Raw genomic sequence first — 22,612 nt, 5'->3', positions numbered from 1 at the left:
ACTCGTGATACAACGGTGGGGATGCATGACATTGAAAAAATACTATTACAATCATAACACTTTACAAAACAACAATCACCTAAAACGGATAATTTTAATCGGAAAAGACTTTAACCAGAATTCTATTAAACTCTCCGAATCCCTTATCTGACATGCAGTTGTGATTTGAATACTCTAACACACTGCTATCCTTATATCAATACTATAACCATTATTGAGATTTACAGATTCTAACAATTATAATATTCAAGTTCTAAAAGGTTTAATATCATTAAGCAGCTTCTAACACACTACTATCCCTAAATCAAATCTATAACTACTATTTGAAATTTGGACATTCTAATCATTCTAATAATCAAGTTCTAAGTGATTTAATATCACTAAATCATAGTTTGTTTCTTGAAAAAAAAATTACTAACCTCTTCATGCAGGCTACCAGCAATATGCGTGACTCCATCCAACCAATAGATTCGATTTGGGTCGTCTTCCATTTCTGCGGTATCAAACTTGTAGCACAGTCTTATTTTCTTTGGATTTTTGGATGTGGTGGGATAGGGAGGTGAAATATAATTCAAATAAATTGAATTCGAATTCTATATATAGCGGGAATGAGAGTAAATCGAATTAGGGGCATAGATTTATATTGAAACCACCTTATATGTAAATCGAATTGTATTGCTTCGATTTACCATGAATCGAAAACCATGACTTAAATCAACACTACCTGTATCGATTTACTATGAGCGAGCTCAAAACCATTTGCTCTCCTAGTAAATCGAAGCTCCCTATTTTGAATTACAATCTTACATGCTAATTCGACGTGCCCTGATTCGATTTACTATTGTTACATGTAATTCGACAAAGTCTCATTCGATTTACATAATTACATGCATTAGGGGCATGTATATAACATATTTTGATTTAGGTGATTGCTGTAATTTTTTCATGCCTTTAGTTTATATGGATAATTTGCGCTAAAATAAATGACAAAATAATTATTACTCAGTTATTATTTAAGTTATATCGATCTTTTTAATTCATAATAATATTCTCTTTTGCAAAAATTAAAGATTATTAATCCTATAAGACTATTATTTTGAATAAAAAATTATCAATGAAATTATATGATTAAATTATTTTATTAATTAAATTTAATTAAATTAATCTTATAATTTATTGACATAATAAAAATAGACTACAAAAAAGAGAAGACATATAAGAAGAACAAAAAAAAATAGTTAAATCTGATTATAAAAATAATTTGTTTATCTAATATTTTTAAAAAATTATTCTATCTTTAAAAGTGAATAATTAAGATCTATTTTATTATAAATTTTTAATTATATTAAGTGTAACAAAATTTAGTTATTAATCAGTTATCGATATAAAATAAATATTAAAAATAAATTGAATAATATATAAAAAAAAATATTAGAAGATTATAATTTATTATTTTAAGTTATTAGTTAATCATCAATATTTAAAATTATGACATAAAATATATTATTAAATTATTATTAAATTAAAAGAATTTCACTACTAAAATTAAGTTGATGATTAAATGATAATAAAAAATAATAAATTTTAATCTTTTAATATTTTTCATATATAAATGTATAATAATTAATTTGAGGACTAATTTCAATATGTATATAGCATTTTGATTATTTTTTTTACTATGAGTGGTATAGTCTTTTATGAAAATAAATCAAGAATGAATTGATTATTTATTTGTTCTTTTATATTATAAAATTTCGATTTGTACTTACCTAACTATTATCTCAACTCCTTAAGAAAGAATAGCTGATAATAGTAATAAAAAAATTCGAAATATATCTTACGTGACTACATGTTTATGTTTTGAGTTTTTTTTTTAAGTAAACAATTTGTAAGTACTCAATAAATCTAAACTTGTGTTAAGATATTGATTGACATTTAATCGATATTAAATCCATTTAAACACTTTTTTGGGGCATAAAATAGGAAAAGTCTAGGGCTAGTAACTTTGTTAAATTTTGGTCAGCATATAACCAGTAAAGAAAAGTGAGTTATTGGATGAAATTTTACACCAATCTCATACCATTAAAACTATTATTGATGGCTATTTGATGGTTACAAATCACAAAAGTTACTGATCCCCTAGTATTCCTCCATAAAATAATTAAGTAAAACATTTGTCTAATAAAATAATACATCTTAAAAAGGAAAAGAAAAAAGAGAAAGGAAAAATGGGTGTCCGGTCTCTAACCTATCAATGTCATTGATATTTTGATTATTTTCCCTCACCCACTTACAGGACGGTGGTTTCGGGTATCAAATATCAACTCTCTCTCTCGCACATGACAGAGACACCAATTACAGTAATAAAAAAGTTATAAATTATTTTTTGATTACTGCAAATGCAGAGTAGGAAAGAGTTCAAGTTGAAGTACTACGATTAATATTTATTCTCTCTCTCTCTCTCTCTCTCTCTCTCTCTCTGGATTTTGTCATTTTGTTACTTTGAAGAAGAAGAAAGAAGAAGAAAATGGCGAAGGAGCTTCTTCTCCAACTCCGAGTGCTGCTGCTTCTTCTTCCTGAACAACGCTGTCGTTTTGCAATTTCTCTTCTACCTCACTTCGTCGCATTCTCTCTCTGAACCCCTTTCTTTCTCTCCTTCCTCTGGATCCATTCAACTTCTTTTTTCTCAGGTACAGTTCTTTTTTCTCTCTTCTCCAACTACAAATTCCTCTCCGTTTTCACTGTTTTACCGTTTTCAACTTCCACATTCCCGTAACCGTAACCTTAAGCTTCCTTTTTTTTTAATACTATTTTCGTTTTTCTTGCTAGATTTACGGTGCATTCTGTTAATTTTTCGGCATTGTAGTGGAAAGGTGAGGAAGCAAAGTAGCATGCTTAGTGAAACTGATCTCAGTGCTTGTTTTTTCTTCGAACGCAAATTCTCAGCGGTTTCTAGTGTCTGTTTAGATTTCTAGCTAATAAATGGATATATGTAATTTTTGCTGTTGGAGCCTGCTTTTAAGTTATTGCTAATTACTAGTAATCAGTAAATTAGTGCTTTGGTTATTCAACTTTGTGCATAACTTCATGTGATCCATGTTACTTGAATCTTACACTAAGATCTGTATCATGTGTGAATTTGTTATAGTGAATGTTACTAAACCTGGTTTACTTGTTGATTAGGTAGTTTTGAAAAAAAATGTATAATTAGAAAGAGAAATTTTCTTTTCTTTTTTTTTTTTTAAAACAGGATTAGTATTTGTTGGTTTCTTTCATAATCACCACTGCTTTCAATTGTAAATTTCTGCGTGAGAAAGGAGAAAGGGAGAGAAAAGGTTAACTTGTAAGCATCTGCAATTTTCTTGAGTGACTTTGCTGCCATTGTAATCCTCCTTATTTGTCACTTAGTTGCATTGCAATAGTTGTCAAGTTTCAAGTACTGTTATTTACTTACTCCGTTCAACTCATCCTGTTTCTTCAGACGTTTCTATGTAATATTTTTGTAAGGATCTAACATGCTTGACTTAGTTTGTACCCAGGAGAAGAAATTATCTTATTATTAACTGATGACATGGAGCAGTATGATATACTTGAGCAAATTGGCAAAGGTGCTTTCGGTTCTGCGCTTCTCGTGAGACATAAGCATGAGAAGAAAAAGTGAGGATGGAACCTACCTTAACTCTTGCTTTCTTTCCCTTTTTTTGCTCTTTGGGTCGGTTTGATTGTTTCTGTTCATTTGTGCACTTTAATTGACACTGTTTTTCATGAATAATTGTTAACGGTGTCATTGAACTTTGTCTTTTGACTGGTTAGATATGTGCTCAAGAAGATTCGCCTTGCACGCCAAACGGAGCGAACTCGTAGATCTGCACACCAGGAGGTTAGAGCTTCAAATAATATTTGGACAAGTTGATTAACTAATTGTCTTTGTCGTTTTTTGTTATCTGAAATCTTATTTAGCCTGCATTTTTGGCTGCATGATTCACAGTGCTTTATGTAGTTTCTAGACTGATTTCAGTTGCTTATAGACTTAACAATTTTAGCTGTAAATGACTTCTGTTGACTCAAGTATTTAATGTGAAGTTATGATCTCGGATTCTAATTTACCTATTTTTATTGCTTGTGTAGATGGAGCTTATTTCTAAATTTCGAAACCCATTTATTGTGGAGTATAAAGATTCATGGGTAGAAAAGGTATGCAGTTCCTACTATTTACTTCATCTTTCATCTCCTACATCGTTGGATTCGGTATGAGCTTGCTGTCATAAGCTCCTATGCAACATTGCCAGGAAATTTACTGGCCTTTGTATCATAAAATCCTCAAGGGAGTTTAACTCTTAACCTACTTTTGCTTCTTCTTTCTCAGGGTTGCTATGTCTGCATTATCATAGGTTACTGTGAGGGTGGGGATATGTACGTCTCTTTTATCTAGTTTCCTCTAGCATTGAATTTATGGTTTTATGTTCTTTCAGCTTTTATAAATTGGAGAATGAACATTTTTTTAAAAAAGATAATCATTGATGAAACACAGGGCGGAAGCTATAAAGAAAGCTAATGGTTTGCTGTTCCCAGAGGAGGTTGTTTATTCATTTCTTTTTCTAAAAGAAAAGATCCTTTTTCCTTGCAGATATTGTAATTACTTTTCTTTGAACAAGAATAATGATAACATTTCTGATTATTTGTTTGCAGAAACTCTGTAAGTGGCTCGTTCAACTTCTTATGGCACTTGACTATTTGCACATGAAGCACATTCTTCATCGTGATGTCAAGGTTGGTGGACCACTTCTCTTTGTAGGAGTTTCTATATCTATTTTCGGCTAAATTTTATTAAACGTTATACTAATCAGAAATGATTCCATCAGTGTTCAAATATATTCTTGACAAAAGATCAAGACATACGTCTCGGTAAGTTATTCTAATGTTTGTTTGATAAGGCTGTTATTGCTAGCAAATACTGTTACTTTTGGTTCTGAATCTTCCTGAAGGTTAAAATTTGGCTCAAAAGTTATCAATGTTGAGCAGGTGATTTTGGACTTGCCAAAATGTTGACTTCTGATGATCTTGCTTCCTCTGTAAGAAATCTGTAACCTATGAGTTAAACTTTCTACATTATTGTAACTTGGCTTGATTACATGCAATCGTCACTGAGTAATTGTCTTGTAATGTAGGTTGTTGGAACTCCTAGCTACATGTGCCCCGAGCTCCTAGCTGATATACCTTATGGTTCCAAATCGGATATTTGGTCCCTGGGTATGTATTTATTATATGGCATTTGCTCATTGATTAAAGTTTTCTGTTAATGGTTTCTTTATATGTGTTATGATCTCTGAAATCGGTTATTCAGGATGTTGTATATATGAAATGACATCACTCAAGCCTGCATTTAAAGCATTTGTAAGTTTCTCTCTGAATTTAATTGTTTCTTTTTCTGTATCTTTTCTTTTCTTTTGATTTGTATTCCATATGTTCCTTGGTACGGATGGCATTTTTGTTAATTGATCTGCTCTCCTTAATCATACTTTTGATGTTTATATATGTTAACAATGTAGCACTTATCTAGCTGCATTTTTTTCATATTATCTCTGAAATAATTAAACGTGCACATATCTATTTTCATATCTTTCTGCAAGTTCACAACTAAAGTATCTAATATCTTTCAATTTCTTTGAATAGGATATACAAGCATTGATTAACAAGATTAATAGGTCCATAGTGGCTCCATTACCAACAAAATATTCTGGTTCATTGTAAGTTCCGATTCTTGCATCCTGTAGTTACTTTTGCTGCTAATCTTTGTCATTTGCACATTTCAGTTTCATGTTTACACACTCAAGTTTTAGCATTTTCAAAAATCTATTACATTGTCAACCAACAGGCAACAGCCATGTATTATCCAGATACTGAGTGGGTTTTGTGTAAATCTATATATTGATGAATTATTTATTTTATGGATTGTTTGCTTGACTATTGATATAGTCATATTTGTTTCGCCCCTTGCAGTCGAAGTCTTGTTAAAAGCATGCTGCGGAAAAATCCAGAGCTTAGGCCCAGTGTATGTATAATACAACTCTAACCAATAACAATCCAACGTAATGCATTGATGCAACATCTAGCATCATATTTCATCCCCGTGTGAATTAAATAAATCTTAGAACAGAAATAGTCATTCTGTTATGATGCACACAACAATTAAACATGCAATGAAATTTATCAGATGCGATTAGGTATTCTGATTTACTGTATTAAGTTGTGTTTTTCTTGACTCTGCTTGGAATGTGCGAAACATGAATTAATAGGATATATCCCTTTCTAGTTAGCCATTAGTTGTGTTGATGTTGTATCTAAGAAACAAGCATTTCCATGTTATTTGACTGAATTTTCATGCACTGTCAGTGTATGAGTTTTACACTAACAACCGATCATGTATTGCCACAATGGCAAAAGTAACTAATTTTCAAACCTACTATTTAAAAGGTCATCTAAACACAGATCTGATTGGATGACCGTTTAAAGAGTTCTTCTGTTTGCATCATAAAATATTTTTAGCTGAGAGGTCAAAATGGATCTTGAAGTAACATTTGGTTGCAAAGGGTTCTTACGTAACCTCTTTTTTAACTTTAAAAAAATGTATTTTTAGCACATTGTTGCTCAAAGATTATGCCTATGAAAGAAAATACCCATGCTTACTAATTTTGAATGGAGAAAATGTTTCATTTTGCTTTAGGTTTCGACATATAATTTATGGCTGCCACTTTGATGTTTATAGTTCAGCTTCATTCACAAATTATCTAGCAGTCCATTATTCTCATGTAACACTATTTCTCTTAGTTGAAACCCACTTACTTATTTTCATAATGTAGCATTGAAGGCTAAACAATCATGTTTTGACTATTGAAAATTATGCAAATGCACAACATTGAGTGTACTGAATAATCTCTAATCAACTTCTGCTAAAAATCAATATTGATTTCTTGTGTGGCAGTGCAGCTGCCTACATGACTGTAACAATTTTCGTCATGCTTGTGATTTCGAACTCCCTTTTGTAGAATGTCTTGTTAGTTGCTTAATTATTTGTCTCTCTACAAATGTCTTGTAGCAGATATTCCGCTACGTGCTTAACCACCATATTTTATCTGATCTGTCATGTGAACCTATTTTCTCAATTGATTTGTACCTCTGGTGGCAGGCTGCAGAGCTGCTTGGGCACCCACATCTTCAACCATATGTTCTTAAGATTCATCTCAAAATTAATAGCCCCAGGCAAAATTCATTACCAGTCCAATGGCCAGAATCCAAGTACATGAAGAAAACCAGATTCTTGGAGCCGAAAGATGAACATGTTTCTATCTATAGGGATAAAAGGCATTCTTTTAGCAATGATCGGACTCTAAACCCTAGTATTTCTGGAGCTGATCAAGATTCTGTATGTTCCACCCTAGAAATAGATTGTACTCCAGATGATTTAAATCAGAGGTTAGCAGAGTTGAGTGTCAGAGGTAGCCATGGAGTGAAGTCAATCCATAAGCCTATTCTCTCCAGAACTTCTAGTATGGCTAAGATTCCCAGGATCAGTCATGCAAAACTTTCTTCTACCAACAAGAAATTAATGGAACCCACAAAGGATCTTAAGGCAGGAAGGCAATCTGTAAGTCCTCCACTTTCTTTAGTATCTTTTTCCAAATGAAACTAGCTTATAAAAGGTGAACAAAAATAATGTCAAGAATTATTGATGGGTGTTCCGTTTTTAAATTCTCTGGTTGGAATTTCTTATCTTTAGTTAGTCTTGTATCTAAAGGGGATAAATAATCATATCCTAAAAAAGTTTTGCTTTAGTTATTTAACAAAACCAACATCATTTCACAATTGTGGAGATTCTACTATATGATGTTTGTGTATATTATGTTCTAATACTAAAAGGTAGGAAGCAGCTTCTTGATATTTGTAAATATTCTAATGAAACTCGCTGTACCTGAAAAAGTACATTGCTTAGCTGATTTCCTTAAGTTTGTGGTTACAGCTTCCTGCTTCAAACAATTCCACAAAATCTACCCAAACAAATCGCAGAGCATCCTTTCCATTGCCATCAAAGGGTACTCAGAAGCCTCCTCACAGGCCTAGTAGTATTGGTTTGCTTAGCCATGTATCTTCACCAGATATTTCAGTCAACTCTCCCCGAATTGATAAAATAGCTGAATTCCCATTAGCATCATATGAAGATCCACTGTTCCGATTCAACAGATCATCCACTGTGATTGACAAATGCACAATAGATGTATATGATAAAGCCTCTGTTAGGGCTTGTAATGCTGATACTTGGCAAGGAATCAAGCGCAGCGTGTTGAAGGAAAACGACGAGGACAAAAAAAGTGGTTCATCCGATCAAAATGCAACAGCAGGTGCATCGAGTCACACCTCTTCGGATCTGCGCCGCCGACAGTTTGATACTTCATCGTACCAACAGAGGGCCGAAGCCTTGGAAGGGCTGCTTGAATTCAGTGCAAGATTGCTGCAGCAGGCAAGGTATGATGAACTCGGGGTTTTGTTGAAACCATTTGGGCCTGAGAAGGTTTCCCCAAGGGAAACTGCAATCTGGCTGAGTAAGAGCTTCAAAGAGAACACATTCAACCCTGAAGAATCCCCGTAAAATTGCTGTATATGCACTCTAATCATGTTTGTAGTGTTCAGTGCATCTTTTCTCACACGGGAGCCTATTTAGCGGTTTAGCCAGTTGAGTTTTTGTAGAAATTCGCATATCCTCTGTTTAGCCTTTTTTTTTTTTTTTTTTTTTGTGAAAGAGTTAATGATGATTAGAAGTGATGAATGAAGCAGACGATAGATATTTCATGGTAACATTACTTGTGGAACTAGTTTATGTTGTTCATAGTAGATATTTTCCAATATATTAATGTTAGCTCTTTGTCATATTTGAATTGCTATTTTGATTGCTTGAGCAGATGTGAAACTGAGGCAAGTAAAATTGCCTGCATTTAGACATATGACATACCTGTCATAACATAGCTTTTTGGATCAATCAAATTCACCCCGTTATGAGAATCGTTTCTGGATCTTTTCTTCTACATGTCCTACCACATATTATGGCGTGTTGAAGTAAACTTTGCTATCACCATATCACAAGGGGAATAAGAGGAAAAACAAATATTAATCATTATTTAATTGGCTTCAACTCAATATCTAGAACTTAATGTTGACCATCAAAGCATTAAAAGTAGTTAATAAAAGAAAAATGTGTCTTGAGTTTCATATCCTGTGGATGCCGTTACCCTTTGTATCTGATTTGTCAAAGAATCGAGTGTTAAATACTCCTAAATAAGGTTTCAAGCTCCTATCATATGACCATATTAAAACAATATTAGAGAGAACAAAAAAGAGAAAAAAAGTTAGCGGAAAGAGAGGGAAAGGGGGGGGGGGGGGGTTATATTTCTTTAAGAATTGTCCACAAGGTTTCACCATTATTGTAGTTTTTAAATAGTTTGTTTATGATAAATGAATTTTTACGTAGTTACTCAATCTGTTGAAGGTGATTGGGCCATATGTAATGGTGGTCCAAAGCTCCTAAAGTGCCCCTGAGTATATGGGACGATAGTTGGAGGTATCTGCAAGTAACTCATTTTAGTAGGGTGTGTAACTTGGAATTAAATGTTACCTGAGATGGTATTGATAGACAAAGGAGAGTTGTTAGCGACCATAGTGGGTAGTTCTCCAATAGGAAATCCTGCAACAGGTACCATCCCTGATAGGATGGTTCATTCCCGTTGCGAGAGTTGAGTCCTGCTTGTTGCGCGGGATCCTCTAGTGGGGAATTTCCTACGTGCTCCCCAAGTCAGATCAGGTGTCGGGTTTGGAGGACCTAAATTAAGACCCAGTCAGGTAGATGCAATCCCACCTAGCTCTTGGTCCAAGTCAGGTACGTGCAGTTTTGGGTTTGCACGGACCCTTGTTTTCGCTCTGATGGTATTAGGTGCCGGTTTAGACAAAATAGTTACACTTGTGTCTTTGGATTGTGTTCTGAATTGTGGTGGCCGCGTGTGGGACACATTTTGAACATGATATTTATCTACCCTTGTTCGATACATGTATCTAATTGTGTTTTACTAAAAAAAATAAAAAATTATTCTTCAGACATGTTTGGACACACCTAAATACCATCACGTGTCAGCATGTTCAACTTTATTCTTAATATGTATTCTTAAAATTAGTTTAGAAGTAGTATATATTACTAATTATTAAAATAAAAAATATTTTAAATATTTTATATGATTGGAAAAGGACATTAAAATTAATAAAAAATTAATTTATATTTTAATATCAATAAAATATCAAAATATCATTATAATTTATTTAAAAGTTACTTTATATTTTATATATATGTCGTATCCTCATATCTTATAAGAATTTTAAATTCACTTGTGTCCTGTGTCATGTCTGTATCCGTGCATCATAGAGTCTTACGTAAGAACATAAGTTAAACGAAAAACTTAGGGTGCGTTTGTTTTGCGTTTTCATTTTTAGTGTTTTCTAGATTTTGTGAAGGAAAAAGTAAAAATAGTGAAAATAATAAAAATTTTTGTTTTTACCTCCTGTTTTTACTTTTTCCTTTACAAAATTCAAAAAATACTGAAAATAAAAATCAAAAATGAAAATACAAACCAAATGCACCTTTAAATTCTCGTGGTTAGAAATGGTAAATAACTTGACTTCTTAAGGTAGCATTTGAAAGAGAGACAGAAACTCAGAGATTGAGATTAAGAGATTGAGACTGAGAGATAGAGACTCAAATAAATTTCAATATTGTGTTTGTGTAAAGTGAGAGACAAAGATTGAAATAAGAATGAAACTCTAATTTAATTTGTACAAAAGACAAAGTTGGAATTAATTAATTAAAATGGAGCATTTTAAGTATAAAATGTTATTAAAATTTCAGTTTTCGTCTCAAAAATTTCAATCCCATGAATTTTCACTTTTGAAATTATTAAAATATTAAAATTTTAAGAACAAAAATTAAATTTTAATATTAATCTCTAAACCAACGAATATGATATTAAGTTGTAATTTCTATCCCATTACTTCAAAACAACCGTCAGCTCAGAGAAATAAGTTTTAAACTTCTAACTTTGCAAGTAAAATTTGCCTATGTTATTTGGACATGTCCAATAAGTGAGCGGAGCTTTAAACATTTGACTTGCTTACCTAATTTTCATTGGAGGTTTAAACCCCAAAATGGTCATTGAGATTGGCGTGGTGCATTAAAATCGTTCTTGAGATTTCAATTGCACCAATTACGTCCCTGAGATTGAGAAAAGTGCACTATATTAGTCCCTGACCCATTTTTTTTTAACGATGTGATGACATGGTTGGATGATGTGGACGGTAAGTGACACATGTCACTCTATGATTTGGCTATGTGTAATGATATGATGATGTGGTGACCAGTGACACGTGGCATGCTGACATGGATGGTTGTGCCACGTGTCACAATGTTATTTGGCCACGTGTTCGTTTGTGCCACGTGTCACAACAGTATTCGTCCGCGTGTCATCCATTATGTCATCATTGTAGATGCACCAAATTAGTCCCTCACTTTGCATTAAGTGACTCATTTTAGTCCCTGAAGTTGAATGTCGTGCACTAAACTAGTCCTTTCACCAATTTTTTCTCAGTTTTTTCTATAAATTCAAAATTCTCAATATTTTTAAATGCATTAATTTCAATTCTATTTTTTCATATGCTATTCAAATAAAAATATTTTTATAAAATATTTTTTCTCTTGCGAATACCATAATCGCCGACTTGGAGTTGACGTGAAGGCATTTCAAGCACATTCACTATTATCTCCGACCTCTTTCAGTGCTTTTATAAAATATTTTTTTCTCTTGCGGATATCCCTAACTGCCGTCTTGGAGTTGACGTGAGGGCATTTCAAGCTTCCATCGTTACCATCTCCGACCTCTTTCATCTAAACTGCAGAGGTTGGAGATGATAGTGAGAGTGCTTGAAGTACCTTCAATCTAGCTCATTTACACATAACGAAAATGTGTATTTCATAAGAATAAAAAAATATATATTTTAATGATTGATTTCTTGTTAAAAGCACATGTTTTTTTATGAAAAAAATGTGTCTAATCAATTATATAATTATTTTTTTTATAATAACATACTTATATATTACAAAATTTACCAATGTTAAATTATTAAAAAAAATTATATAATTAAAACTAAAATCTTAAAAATTTTTATGAAAGCACTTGTATTTAAACAATATATGAAAAAATAGAATTAAAATTAGTGCATCTAAGATATTGAAAATTTTAAATTTAAAAAAAAGAGAAAAAATTAGTGAAGGAACTAGTTTGGTGCACGACATTCAATTTCAGGGACTAAAATGAGTCACTTAATACAAAGTAAGGGACTAATTTGGTGCATCCACAACAATGACATAATGGACGACACGTGGACGAATACCGTTGCGACACGTGGCACAACCATCCACATCAGCATGCCACGTGTCACTGGTCACCACATTATCATATCATTACACGTGGCCAAATCATGGAGTGACACGTGTCACTTACCGTCCACGTCATCGAGCCATGTTATCACGTCGTTAATGAAAAATGGGTCAGGGACTAATATGGTGCACTTTTCTCAATCTTAGGGACGTAATTAGTGCAATTGAAATCTTAGGGACGATTTTAATGCACGACGCCAATCTTAGGAACCATTTTAGGGTTTAACTCTTCCATTGGATTCATAATGGTGATTAATTTTCCATTAAAATTTGTTATAAAAGTCACTGTATACCTCATATAAGTTATTACCAAACATTTTCGTAAATATGGTTGGAAATTGAGACATTGATTAAGTGTTTAAGAGACTAAATTATTTATAAAGTAGGGTTACTACATATTTAAGTATTTCTTTTATTTGAATTCATCTAAATAGGTTCAACACCAATAAAAATCACTATTATTAAAAAAGCGTGATTACACGCACTACTGCTTTTTCTTCTTCTTCTCTTTCTTCTCACATTCGTTTCTTCTTCTTCTCACGCACGTTTACGTACGGAGCTTTTTCTTCTTTGCATTATTCTTCGCGTTCCTCTTTTTTCATCTTTTTCGCGTTCATTCTTCTTCACGTATTTTTTTCTTATTGTCATTCTTTTGTAGTTGTTATTGTTGTATTTTTTTCTTTTCTTCCTTCTCTCCTTGGTGAAGAAGCAGCAAAAGGTGAGGAGGACGAGTTTTGAATTGTGCAGAATAGATGTACCGAAATTATATTTAGAAATGAACTGAAATTATATTTAGAATGAACCGAAAATTAAATTCAGAATGTAAACTCGTTTCAAAACAAGTACAGACTAAATGCATCTTATTTAAATCCAGAATAAATTGAAATTACTTAATGATTGCGACACACAAACTTAATGCGAAAATAAACACAAACAAAATTGAATCATGAACAAAAACACATCCAAATCCATCAAGTGATTTTGCAGCATTATGTGTTTCTTCTTCTTTATTTGATTAGATGAACAAGACAAGAAAAGAAGAACATGATGAGAAGTTTTGAGGAATTTTTTCTTCTTATTTCTTCTTTTTTGTTTGATTTTTCTTCTCTTTTTCTTGGGTTTATTCCTCTCAAGATAGTGAAACAAAAAGAATCATAACAAAATAATTCACTTAGAAATGAAGCGAAATTATATTCAAAAATGAAATGAAATTATATTTAGAATGAACTGAAATTACTTAATGATTTCATTTCATTCTAAATATAATTTCAGTTCATTTCTATATATAATTTCGCTTTATTTTCTATTATGCACAATACATCTTCTATTGCTTCCTTACCAGGGAGAGAAGGAGGAAAAGAAAAAAAAATACAGCAGCAACAACAACAAAAGAATAACGATAAAGAGAAAACATGTGAAGAAGAAGAAACGCGAAAAAGTGAGGAGAATGAGGAGGAGGAGAAACGCGAAGAAGAAGAAGAAGCTCCACGCGTATGTGAATTTGAAACAAGAAGAAGGAGAAGGAGAAGAAGAAGAAGAAGAAGCACCGGGGGAGAAGAAAAAGCGGGTGCCTCTAAATTACTTGGATAAACTTAGATGCTAAAATTGTTTAAATGTGAAGAATAAATCTTTATAAAGTATATCAAATTTTGTTACTTATTTTATTTCTTTTTATGTTTCACTTGTAATTTTTGGTATATCTTTTATGTTTTAATTATTTGTCCTTAGTATTACTAAACTTTCAATTACGACTTTATAGTTTAAAGTTTGTAAATTTTTTTTTTATATTAGATGAAAAAATTTAACTAAGTCCTTACTAGTAGTTATTTTTTTAAAAATAAAAATGCAATAATCTTAAAATTCGTCATATACCAAATATAAAAGTAAATATTTCAAAAGTATTTTATTTTTTAACAAAAAGCAGTTAACAAAAACAAAATCTAATTGAAAATTCATATTTGAGATAAAAATTTAATTACAAATTTTTAAATTATAAATATGTAATTAAAAATATGATGAAACTAGAATAAACACAGTAATTAAAGCTCAATGCATTTAATTATAAAGAAGTAACCATGATAAATTTAAGGGAATGAAAAAAATAAAAAAATGGTCAGTTTTAATCATTCTATCAATTCAATTTCATTAAAAATAGAAGAAACAAAAGCATACAAGTCTGTTAGAAGTTATGAATGTACTCTACCTTAGTTCTTAACCACCAATTCATGGACTTGATTCGTTTTAATTAACTACCAATTGCAGTTTAGTTTACCTCATTAATACGTAGTAGTTAGTCCTCCTTTGAAAGCTTCTCTGTCCCTAATTTTCTCTAAGATTGACTAATTGCCACATCGTTTTATGAATTTAAAAACAAATTAAAGATGTCTGTGCTTACTTTCAACTCTTCTAGATGAGAAATATAACGTAAGTCCTAAGTTTTTTCTAATACGGGCAGCAGGAGAATAAATTTAGTGATGAAAATTGTGGCAGTTATTTTCCGTTATCATTAATGTATTACTATTTGGTTAGCTATTTCTCGCTCCTGTCCAAAGGCGACAACTGACAATTTTCTGTCTTTCTTTTTTTCAATTTAATCGTGACTTGATTGCTCAATATATATACCAAATCGGTCTCTAATAAATTTTCGGCCATTTCTAACTTTTTTATTTTGTTAGATAAATCAAACTTCATACTAAATTTTGATAAAAAAATTAAATAAATCAATCTCGATTATTATTTAATAAAAAACATAACAATCCTTAAAAATTTTTAAAATTTTTAAATTAATCCCTCCATAAAGTCAAACAATATATACTGTGAGGGCTGATTTATCTAATTAAGTGATTATAATAGGTCAGATGTAGTGTGAGGGGGAGTATAGACCTTGGCTCCCCTAATATTTTGAAACAAAAATTAATAGTAGTGACTCGTGAGTTTATATTATATATAATTTTATTTTGTATTTGAGAGATAGGGTAAGTAATTACCTTGTACTAATAATTAATTGTTAAGCACATTTAATATCAAATTTATAAGTAAAAATCTAACTCAAATATTATCTATCTTTAATAACCAAAAAATTAAGTGGCAATATCCCATAAAAAAATTAGAAAATATATTATCACTAATTATTTTTTAATTGGATAAAATTTTCTAATCTTTAAATTTGTGAGCTTCCTCCATCACTTTACTATGTCACTTTCTAAAACATGTGAACCTCAAACATTATAAATTTTATGTTCTGTCTTAATCATGTTGAATTGAATAACTTGTGTATAATTCAAGAGATATGCCAAAGATTAATAGAAACATGAAAGTCTTTAATGTATTTTTTTATTAACCGTTTAATTTGTTTAGTATTAATTCTCTTTATTTTAATTGTTATAACTAAGAGATTATTTTAACTATGAATATTACAAAGAATAAATTTATAAACAAAATAAAAATTAAACTTTTTATTAATTATCTTTTGATTTATATTTAAAAATATTATTAAAAACTTTGATATGAATTTTATTATCCATAAAATTTGTAGTATGAAAAATTGTCATATATATTATTTATACTTTAAAATATATATTCTATCAGTATATTTTTGTAAAGTATTTTAGATTATATAATTTATTTGTATAAATTAAATTTTACTTTGTATTAGGTATATTTTTGAACTTCTTTAAATAATTTTTTGATATATGCACATAGACATAAGATCTTGCGAATATAATTTAAAGAGAAAAGCTCAGTATACAAGTGATTAGGGCTTGTAACTATTACAAGTTCATTAACGCCTAATCCACTAAAACGCGCTGCAACTCCTACGTCACTTACACGCGCTATACAAAGATCCCGCGTTTGTATAACTACCAAATTTAAAATATTTGTTTCCTTCTTTGTTTTCCTTCTTTCCAAATTTCATCGTTCTTCTTCTCGCGCGTCTTCCCCTGGTTTTTCGATCGTTCTTTTCCTCTCCTTTCTCATTGGTTTGTTCTTCGTCATTGACGTTAGTTCTTCTCTCTGTAACTCCAGCTTCGTTTTCTTTTCGATTTTCTGGTTTCTGAAATCAAAGTTTGAACTCGTTTTGAAGATAATAGATGATTCAACCTCAGATTGTCAGCTGAATCAGGGCGAAGTGGAGCACAAATAGGAAGGAAAACGAGATTAAGAATCAATTGATTACATGTAGCAAAGAGGGAAAATGAAACCCTCATAGTAAAGACTCATTTGATAGGAATTGGAATGATTTTCTGCTAAATTTTGGTCTTGTGGACAACAAGTGGCTTTCAGGTAGTGTTGGGTTAAAATCTGCAGCAGAGGTGTAAATTTAATTTTTTTATCGGGTGTATTTATAGTCTGTGTTTGGGTGTATTATGCAGATCTCTATGCAGACCATCATATATGGGTTCCAATCTATTTGGAATTCTGGATCACCACTTCATATTATAGTACCTATAAATCAGACATTTTGAATACACCAGAGAGAGTTTAATTAATTTTGGTCTTGTGGACAACAAGTGGCTTTCAGGTAGTGTTGGGTTAAAATCTGCAGCAGAGGTGTAAATTTAATTTTTTATCGGGTGTATTTATAGTCTGTGTTTGGGTGTATTATGCAGATCTCTATGCAGACCGTCATATATGGGTTCCAATCTATCTGGATCACCACTTCATATTATAGTACCTGTAAATCAGACATTTTGAATACACCAGAGAGAGTTTAATTAATTTTGGTCTTGTGGACAACAAGTGGCTTTCAGGTAGTGTTGGGTTAAAATCTGCAATAGAGGTATAAATTTAATTTTTTATCGGGTGTATTTATAGTCTGTGTTTGGGTGTATTATGCAGATCTCTATGCAGACCGTCATATATGGGTTCCAATCTATCTGGATAACCACTTTATATTATAGTACCTGTAAATCAGACATTTTGAATACACCAGAGAGAGTTTAATTAATTTTGGTCTTGTGGACAACAAGTGACTTTCAGGTAGTGTTGGGTTAAAATCTGCAGTTGAGGTGTAAATTTAATTTTTTATCGGGTGTATTTATAGTCTGTGTTTGGGTGTATTATGCAGATCTCTATGCAGACCGTCATATATGGGTTCCAATCTATCTGGATCACCACTTCATATTATAGTACCTGTAAATCAGACATTTTGAATACACCAGAGAGAGTTTAATTATGGAAAAAAAATTTACATATAATTGGATCAAATATATTTATACCATGTGTTCAATTTCTTACAAGAGTATATAACAGTTACATTAATCAGTGACAATATCATTAGAATCTATCTGACAAAATGGACTCAATAACAATGAGGATGGCCTGGACAGTCTTATTGCATCACTTCTCCTCGCTCATATTTCTGAATTTCTCACTCAACAGATGGGTTGCACACTTTAGGTCCTTGATTTGCTGTAAACAAAGCAAAATTAGAGTTAGATATATTTCTATTATGAAAAACTGATTTGATCGAAGACATATATTTGTTCTTACATTTTTTTCAGCTTGGTTTCTGCCTGCCATTTTTTCTGAAATGAAAAATACACCCATAGATATCAGTAAGATACACCCATAGATATGAGTCAGATACACCCATAGATATCAGTCAGATACACCCATATGTAAGAATCAGATACACCCATTAATAACAGTGAGATACACCCATAGATATTATTCAGATACATCCATATATATCAGTCAGATATCAGTCAAACATGCTTCAATATCAAGCCACATTACAAGTTCAAGCAGTATACACCCCCAATCTACGGAATAAACCCCAAAAAATCAACAACAATAGCAGGAGAACTTAGAACAAGAACGTAGAACGACGTAGAACTTAGAAGAACGACGTAGAACTTAGAACAGTGTAACAAAGAAGCAAGAATAATAGTAAACCCTAGAAGAACGACGTAGAAGAAAAGTAAAATATACATGAATCTTAATGAACTTACGTTGAGTATTGTTGCTTTGTTTTCTCTTCAGATTCTTCACGGAGAGTTTGATGGTGTTTTGATGGAGGTTTCGAACAACGATTTGTATATTTTGAACTTTGATTTTTGCTCGAAAATGGAAGGGTTTCCTTGTTTTCGAAGCATTTTGAGAAGTGGAAGAAGTGGAAGAGTTTCCCATACGTAACCGTTTGTGTTGAGCGCGTGAAGTGACGCTCCATGTAATGTAATCTGTGTTGATGCGCGTGACTTGTGTTTGGGCTGGGCCAACTTGTAAGCTTGTAAGCTTGTATGTGTAGCCCAGCCCTAATTTAAAATAACTCATTCGGAATTTGAAAACTTACTTAATATATTATAATTAATTAATAATCGCATTTATCGGTAATTATTTGCAACCTTTGATTTTTTTAAAAAATGCGGTAACTTTGGGGACGAAAAAATAATGGAAGCCCAAAGCCATGTAGAGAAAAAAAATAGATAAGAAAATGATAGCGTAGATGACTGGTAAAGCGTGTTTTAAATTCTAATCCCAAAAATAATAATAAACGTAGTTAAAAGTCCGCTCTATGTGGAACACGAGGATTTGGCCACGCATTAATCTACCACCTTCTTCATATTTATAAGAACATTTTCAAATCCCTCCATCAAATCATAAACTCTCCTCTACCTATATACTACTTCCAAATTCCAAAGACACTGCTGTTATTGCTTATTACTTGGTATATAAAAAATGGATTACTACTTGTGTAGGTGTTTAGGCCTTACTACTATACTTTTCATGGTGCTGCTTCCTATTATTGCCAAAGCTGATCTTGAAGATGATATTCTTGGTGCTTAACTCAACTACATACTCTTTCCCTTTTCCCTTCCCCTTCCCTCTTTATTTTCTTTTATCTTCTTTTCTTAACACTTTATCTTTTGAATTTAGGGGAGAATTACTTGAAGTCCCTTTTTAATATTTAAAAGAATATATATATATATATATATATATATATATATATATATATATATATATATATATATATATATATATATATATATTTCTGTTAGAATAACATGTTCTCAAGTAAATTTACTCATGAAAAAACTGTTTTTATATTTATTCTTGAAACATACATAATTATAATTTAGCACAAGTTATTGTTTTCGATTAACAGTTAGTTAATAAATTTATTAATGTCAAAAGAAAGTCTAAATACACTAATAAAATACTGGTATAAATACAATATTAACTAAAAATATTAGTCAGTATAGATAAAAATTACTGGCATGAGCTTTTCTCATATAATAATGAACTAGTAGTTATTTATTAACCGTCAGAATATGGATTATATTATTGCAGGGAAGATTTGTGATGAAGTGGAATGTGGGAAGGGAAAGTGCGTAGCAAACACGAGTTACCCATTAAACTTCATATGTGAATGTGATAATGGTTGGAAGCGGACTCGGGACAATGACAATGATACAGATGCCAATAGCTTTCTCCCATGTGTCATCCCTCAATGTACTCAACTAACCCATCTTACATTTAAAAAAAAAAAATTAATTTTCATGTCTTTTGATTTATATTCTTATTTTTAAATATATTTTGCTTTTTAACATTTTATGAAAAATTAAGAAGTGGAAATAATGTTTTTAAAATTAGTTTCATTTTTTTTTTTGCAAAATCTCAAAAATAAAAAATAATAAAAATAAAAATAAAAAAATAAATCACAAATCAAATATATTTAATGACTTTACTTATTAGAATAAAGTTTCAAAATCACTTTAATCAAATTATTAAATTGGCTGTATATATTTTACCGGTTATGTTGCTAATACAATTTTCTCAAATAATTATTACATTGGTAACATCATGTGTTTCGAATAATGTTAAATAATAATATCAATTAGTTTTGAATTGGCCAAATAATAAATTCATCTATTCGAGTTTAAATAAGTATCTAAAGTTTGAATTTTGCCTTGTTATATGCAGTAATTTATTAGATATTTTTAATAAAATTTAAATTCGTAACGAATTAATCTTTAACTTGTCAAATTGAAAAATATTTAAAAAAAAAAAAAACAGCCTCGTATATTGAATTAGTGTTTCAGTCTATTCTATTAATATATTATATATGCAGGTAGTATGAACTACGGTTGCCAGTCAGCACCCCCTCCAGTTCCAGAGAAGAGTGTACCACACAATTTCTCAGCTTTTGATCGTAAGTATAATTAATATTATTATTGGGTTGATTTAATTTCATCTTTCTAAGTTCTAATAACGATATAATTAATATAAAAATGTGCATTATGTATGTGTAATGTGTGATATAGCGTGCTATTGGGCATACTGTGGGGAAGGTAGCTGCCAGAAGAACAAGACTCATACATACAGATGTGAATGCAATCCCAACACTTTCAATCTTCTAAACATCTCTGTTTTCCCTTGCTACAGTGCATGTAAGCAATTAATTAGTTAAATAATTAATTAAGGATCCAAATCAAACTTTCTTTCTTTAAGGCATAGGAAAATTAGAACAATATTGATATAAAGTGATTGAGTTTCCATTTTGGCCTTGCTATTGTTAAGGTACTATTGGATCTAACTGTTCCAAACTCGGAATCAAAGTTGAAGATTCAACCGCTGCTGGCACTAACGGTGGAAGTAGTCAAGGTGAGATTCACATGTTTTTTTTGCTAATTACTTAAATTATATATACACAAAAAATTAATCATAAAAAAGTAATCGAATTAATTATTAAATATTGGTGTACAAAAATATTTTATATGTATTAAAAATTATTTACTAAATCTATTATTATTTATTTGTGTATATATATACATGTTAATTTATATATTTTTTAATTAAATAATTAATTATTAAAATAATCAAACCTGCTATAGTAAAAATAATCAAATCTATATTAGGTCAATAATCAAACTTGTTTTTAATAACGATATTAGGTGTACATTAAAATTAACTACCGAATTTAATTATTAGTATATAATATATATTAAAATATAAAATACACATAAAAAATAAGTTAAAATACAGATGTATTTTTATATACAGAAACTGAATAGGCTAATTCTAATGTGCATGTAATATAGTTATTAATTTCTTTTTACGGGTGTCTAGATACGGCTTTAGAAAAAAAAAATATAATTTCTAAAAAGTAAAATTTTAAGAAAGATTCTAATAAATTAATTATTTAAAATTTGATTGAAACTCACTCATACTTTGGCTTATTAATTAAATAGACTTCACTAAATTTGCAAATTGCACAAAATTTCAAGAATTGAATCTGAAGCTTCGTTTCTTTTGGCGTTACTTTGTTCCTCCAGCAAGCTTAGTGGTTCCATGGGGAAGTTTGGGTTGGATAGTTACGTTGTTGATCTCCAGCGGTTTGGTTATGTGGAGCTAGGAATTTTGATGGGCCAGATTATTACTTTGTTGAGTTATTATTGTTGTATATGATTGGTGTCCACAATTTTTTTCCTTTTCTTTATTTATGTTGAATAATACACTAGTGATAGACTCATTGGTCAGTGGTTGTGTATTATAATAGTCGATTAATTGGTGATTATTTTGTGTGGGAATAAAGCCAGTGTTTGGCAACACACCAAAAAAAAAAAAAAAGAAGCCAGTGTTTGGTCATTGCTATGAGATGACTTATGTAAAGTACACTATAATGCACATTATTATCATTGTTGTTGTTGTTTAGATTTTGATGTTGGAAGACATAGATTTAGCTCACTCTTCTATTATTGATATGAAATGATTCTTACTATATGTGAGTAAAATTATATATATTTTTCTTCTAGAAATAATTCTATTTGAGTATTTAAGATTTGAAAATTATAGATATTTTCTTATATATTATCACATAATAAGCATAATTGTATATACATTTAACACATGAAATAATCTCTTATATATATTTAACTAAGTTTAACTAAATTGTTATAATAACTTTTTAAATCACGCTTCTTTTTCTCCTCCTCCTCTTCCTCCTCCTCTTCCTTCTTCTTCTTCGTTATCGTTATCACTAATAATATCAACATTTTGCGAACATCTTTATTATTTCTGATTTTCTCTATTGCCATCATTAAATAATTTTGGTTCATTTATTAATTTATTTTGGTTCATTTG

General features: G+C 30.8%; 2 protein-coding genes across 5 annotated transcripts; both read left to right on the top strand.

Annotated features, from left to right (window-relative positions):
* Positions 1-2,344: 2,344 nt before the first annotated feature.
* Positions 2,345-8,924, top strand: LOC112775982 (serine/threonine-protein kinase Nek2). Of its 4 annotated transcripts, none has more exons than XM_025819923.3 (16): positions 2,404-2,690; positions 2,830-2,873; positions 3,540-3,657; positions 3,814-3,880; positions 4,129-4,194; positions 4,367-4,413; positions 4,532-4,577; positions 4,690-4,770; positions 4,863-4,905; positions 5,023-5,072; positions 5,169-5,250; positions 5,345-5,394; positions 5,674-5,747; positions 6,001-6,052; positions 7,187-7,645; positions 8,018-8,924. In XM_025819923.3, the coding sequence occupies exons 3-16, from the start codon at positions 3,572-3,574 to the stop codon at positions 8,642-8,644; spliced, it is 1,830 nt and encodes a 609-aa protein (XP_025675708.1). In that variant the 5' UTR covers positions 2,404-2,690; positions 2,830-2,873; positions 3,540-3,571; the 3' UTR covers positions 8,645-8,924. The 4 variants fall into 4 exon arrangements, with proteins under 4 accessions (XP_025675711.1, XP_025675708.1, XP_025675709.1 ...); XM_025819924.3 differs by having other exon boundaries at positions 3,529-3,657; XM_025819926.3 differs by lacking the exon at positions 2,830-2,873 and having other exon boundaries at positions 2,345-2,690.
* A 10,059-nt stretch (positions 8,925-18,983) lies between these two features.
* Positions 18,984-22,183, top strand: LOC112779674 (uncharacterized). The gene is made up of 6 exons (XM_025824012.3): positions 18,984-19,307; positions 19,820-19,981; positions 20,601-20,681; positions 20,794-20,919; positions 21,050-21,133; positions 21,805-22,183. Exons 1-6 carry the CDS (start codon positions 19,208-19,210, stop codon positions 21,882-21,884), a joined length of 633 nt encoding a protein of 210 aa, XP_025679797.1. The 5' UTR covers positions 18,984-19,207; the 3' UTR covers positions 21,885-22,183.
* Positions 22,184-22,612: the final 429 nt, after the last annotated feature.

This window comes from Arachis hypogaea, chromosome 19, assembly GCF_003086295.3.
Source record: "Arachis hypogaea cultivar Tifrunner chromosome 19, arahy.Tifrunner.gnm2.J5K5, whole genome shotgun sequence".
In the NCBI taxonomy this organism is placed as follows: Eukaryota; Viridiplantae; Streptophyta; class Magnoliopsida; order Fabales; family Fabaceae; genus Arachis; species Arachis hypogaea.
This window is presented reverse-complemented; position numbering and strand designations above follow the sequence as displayed.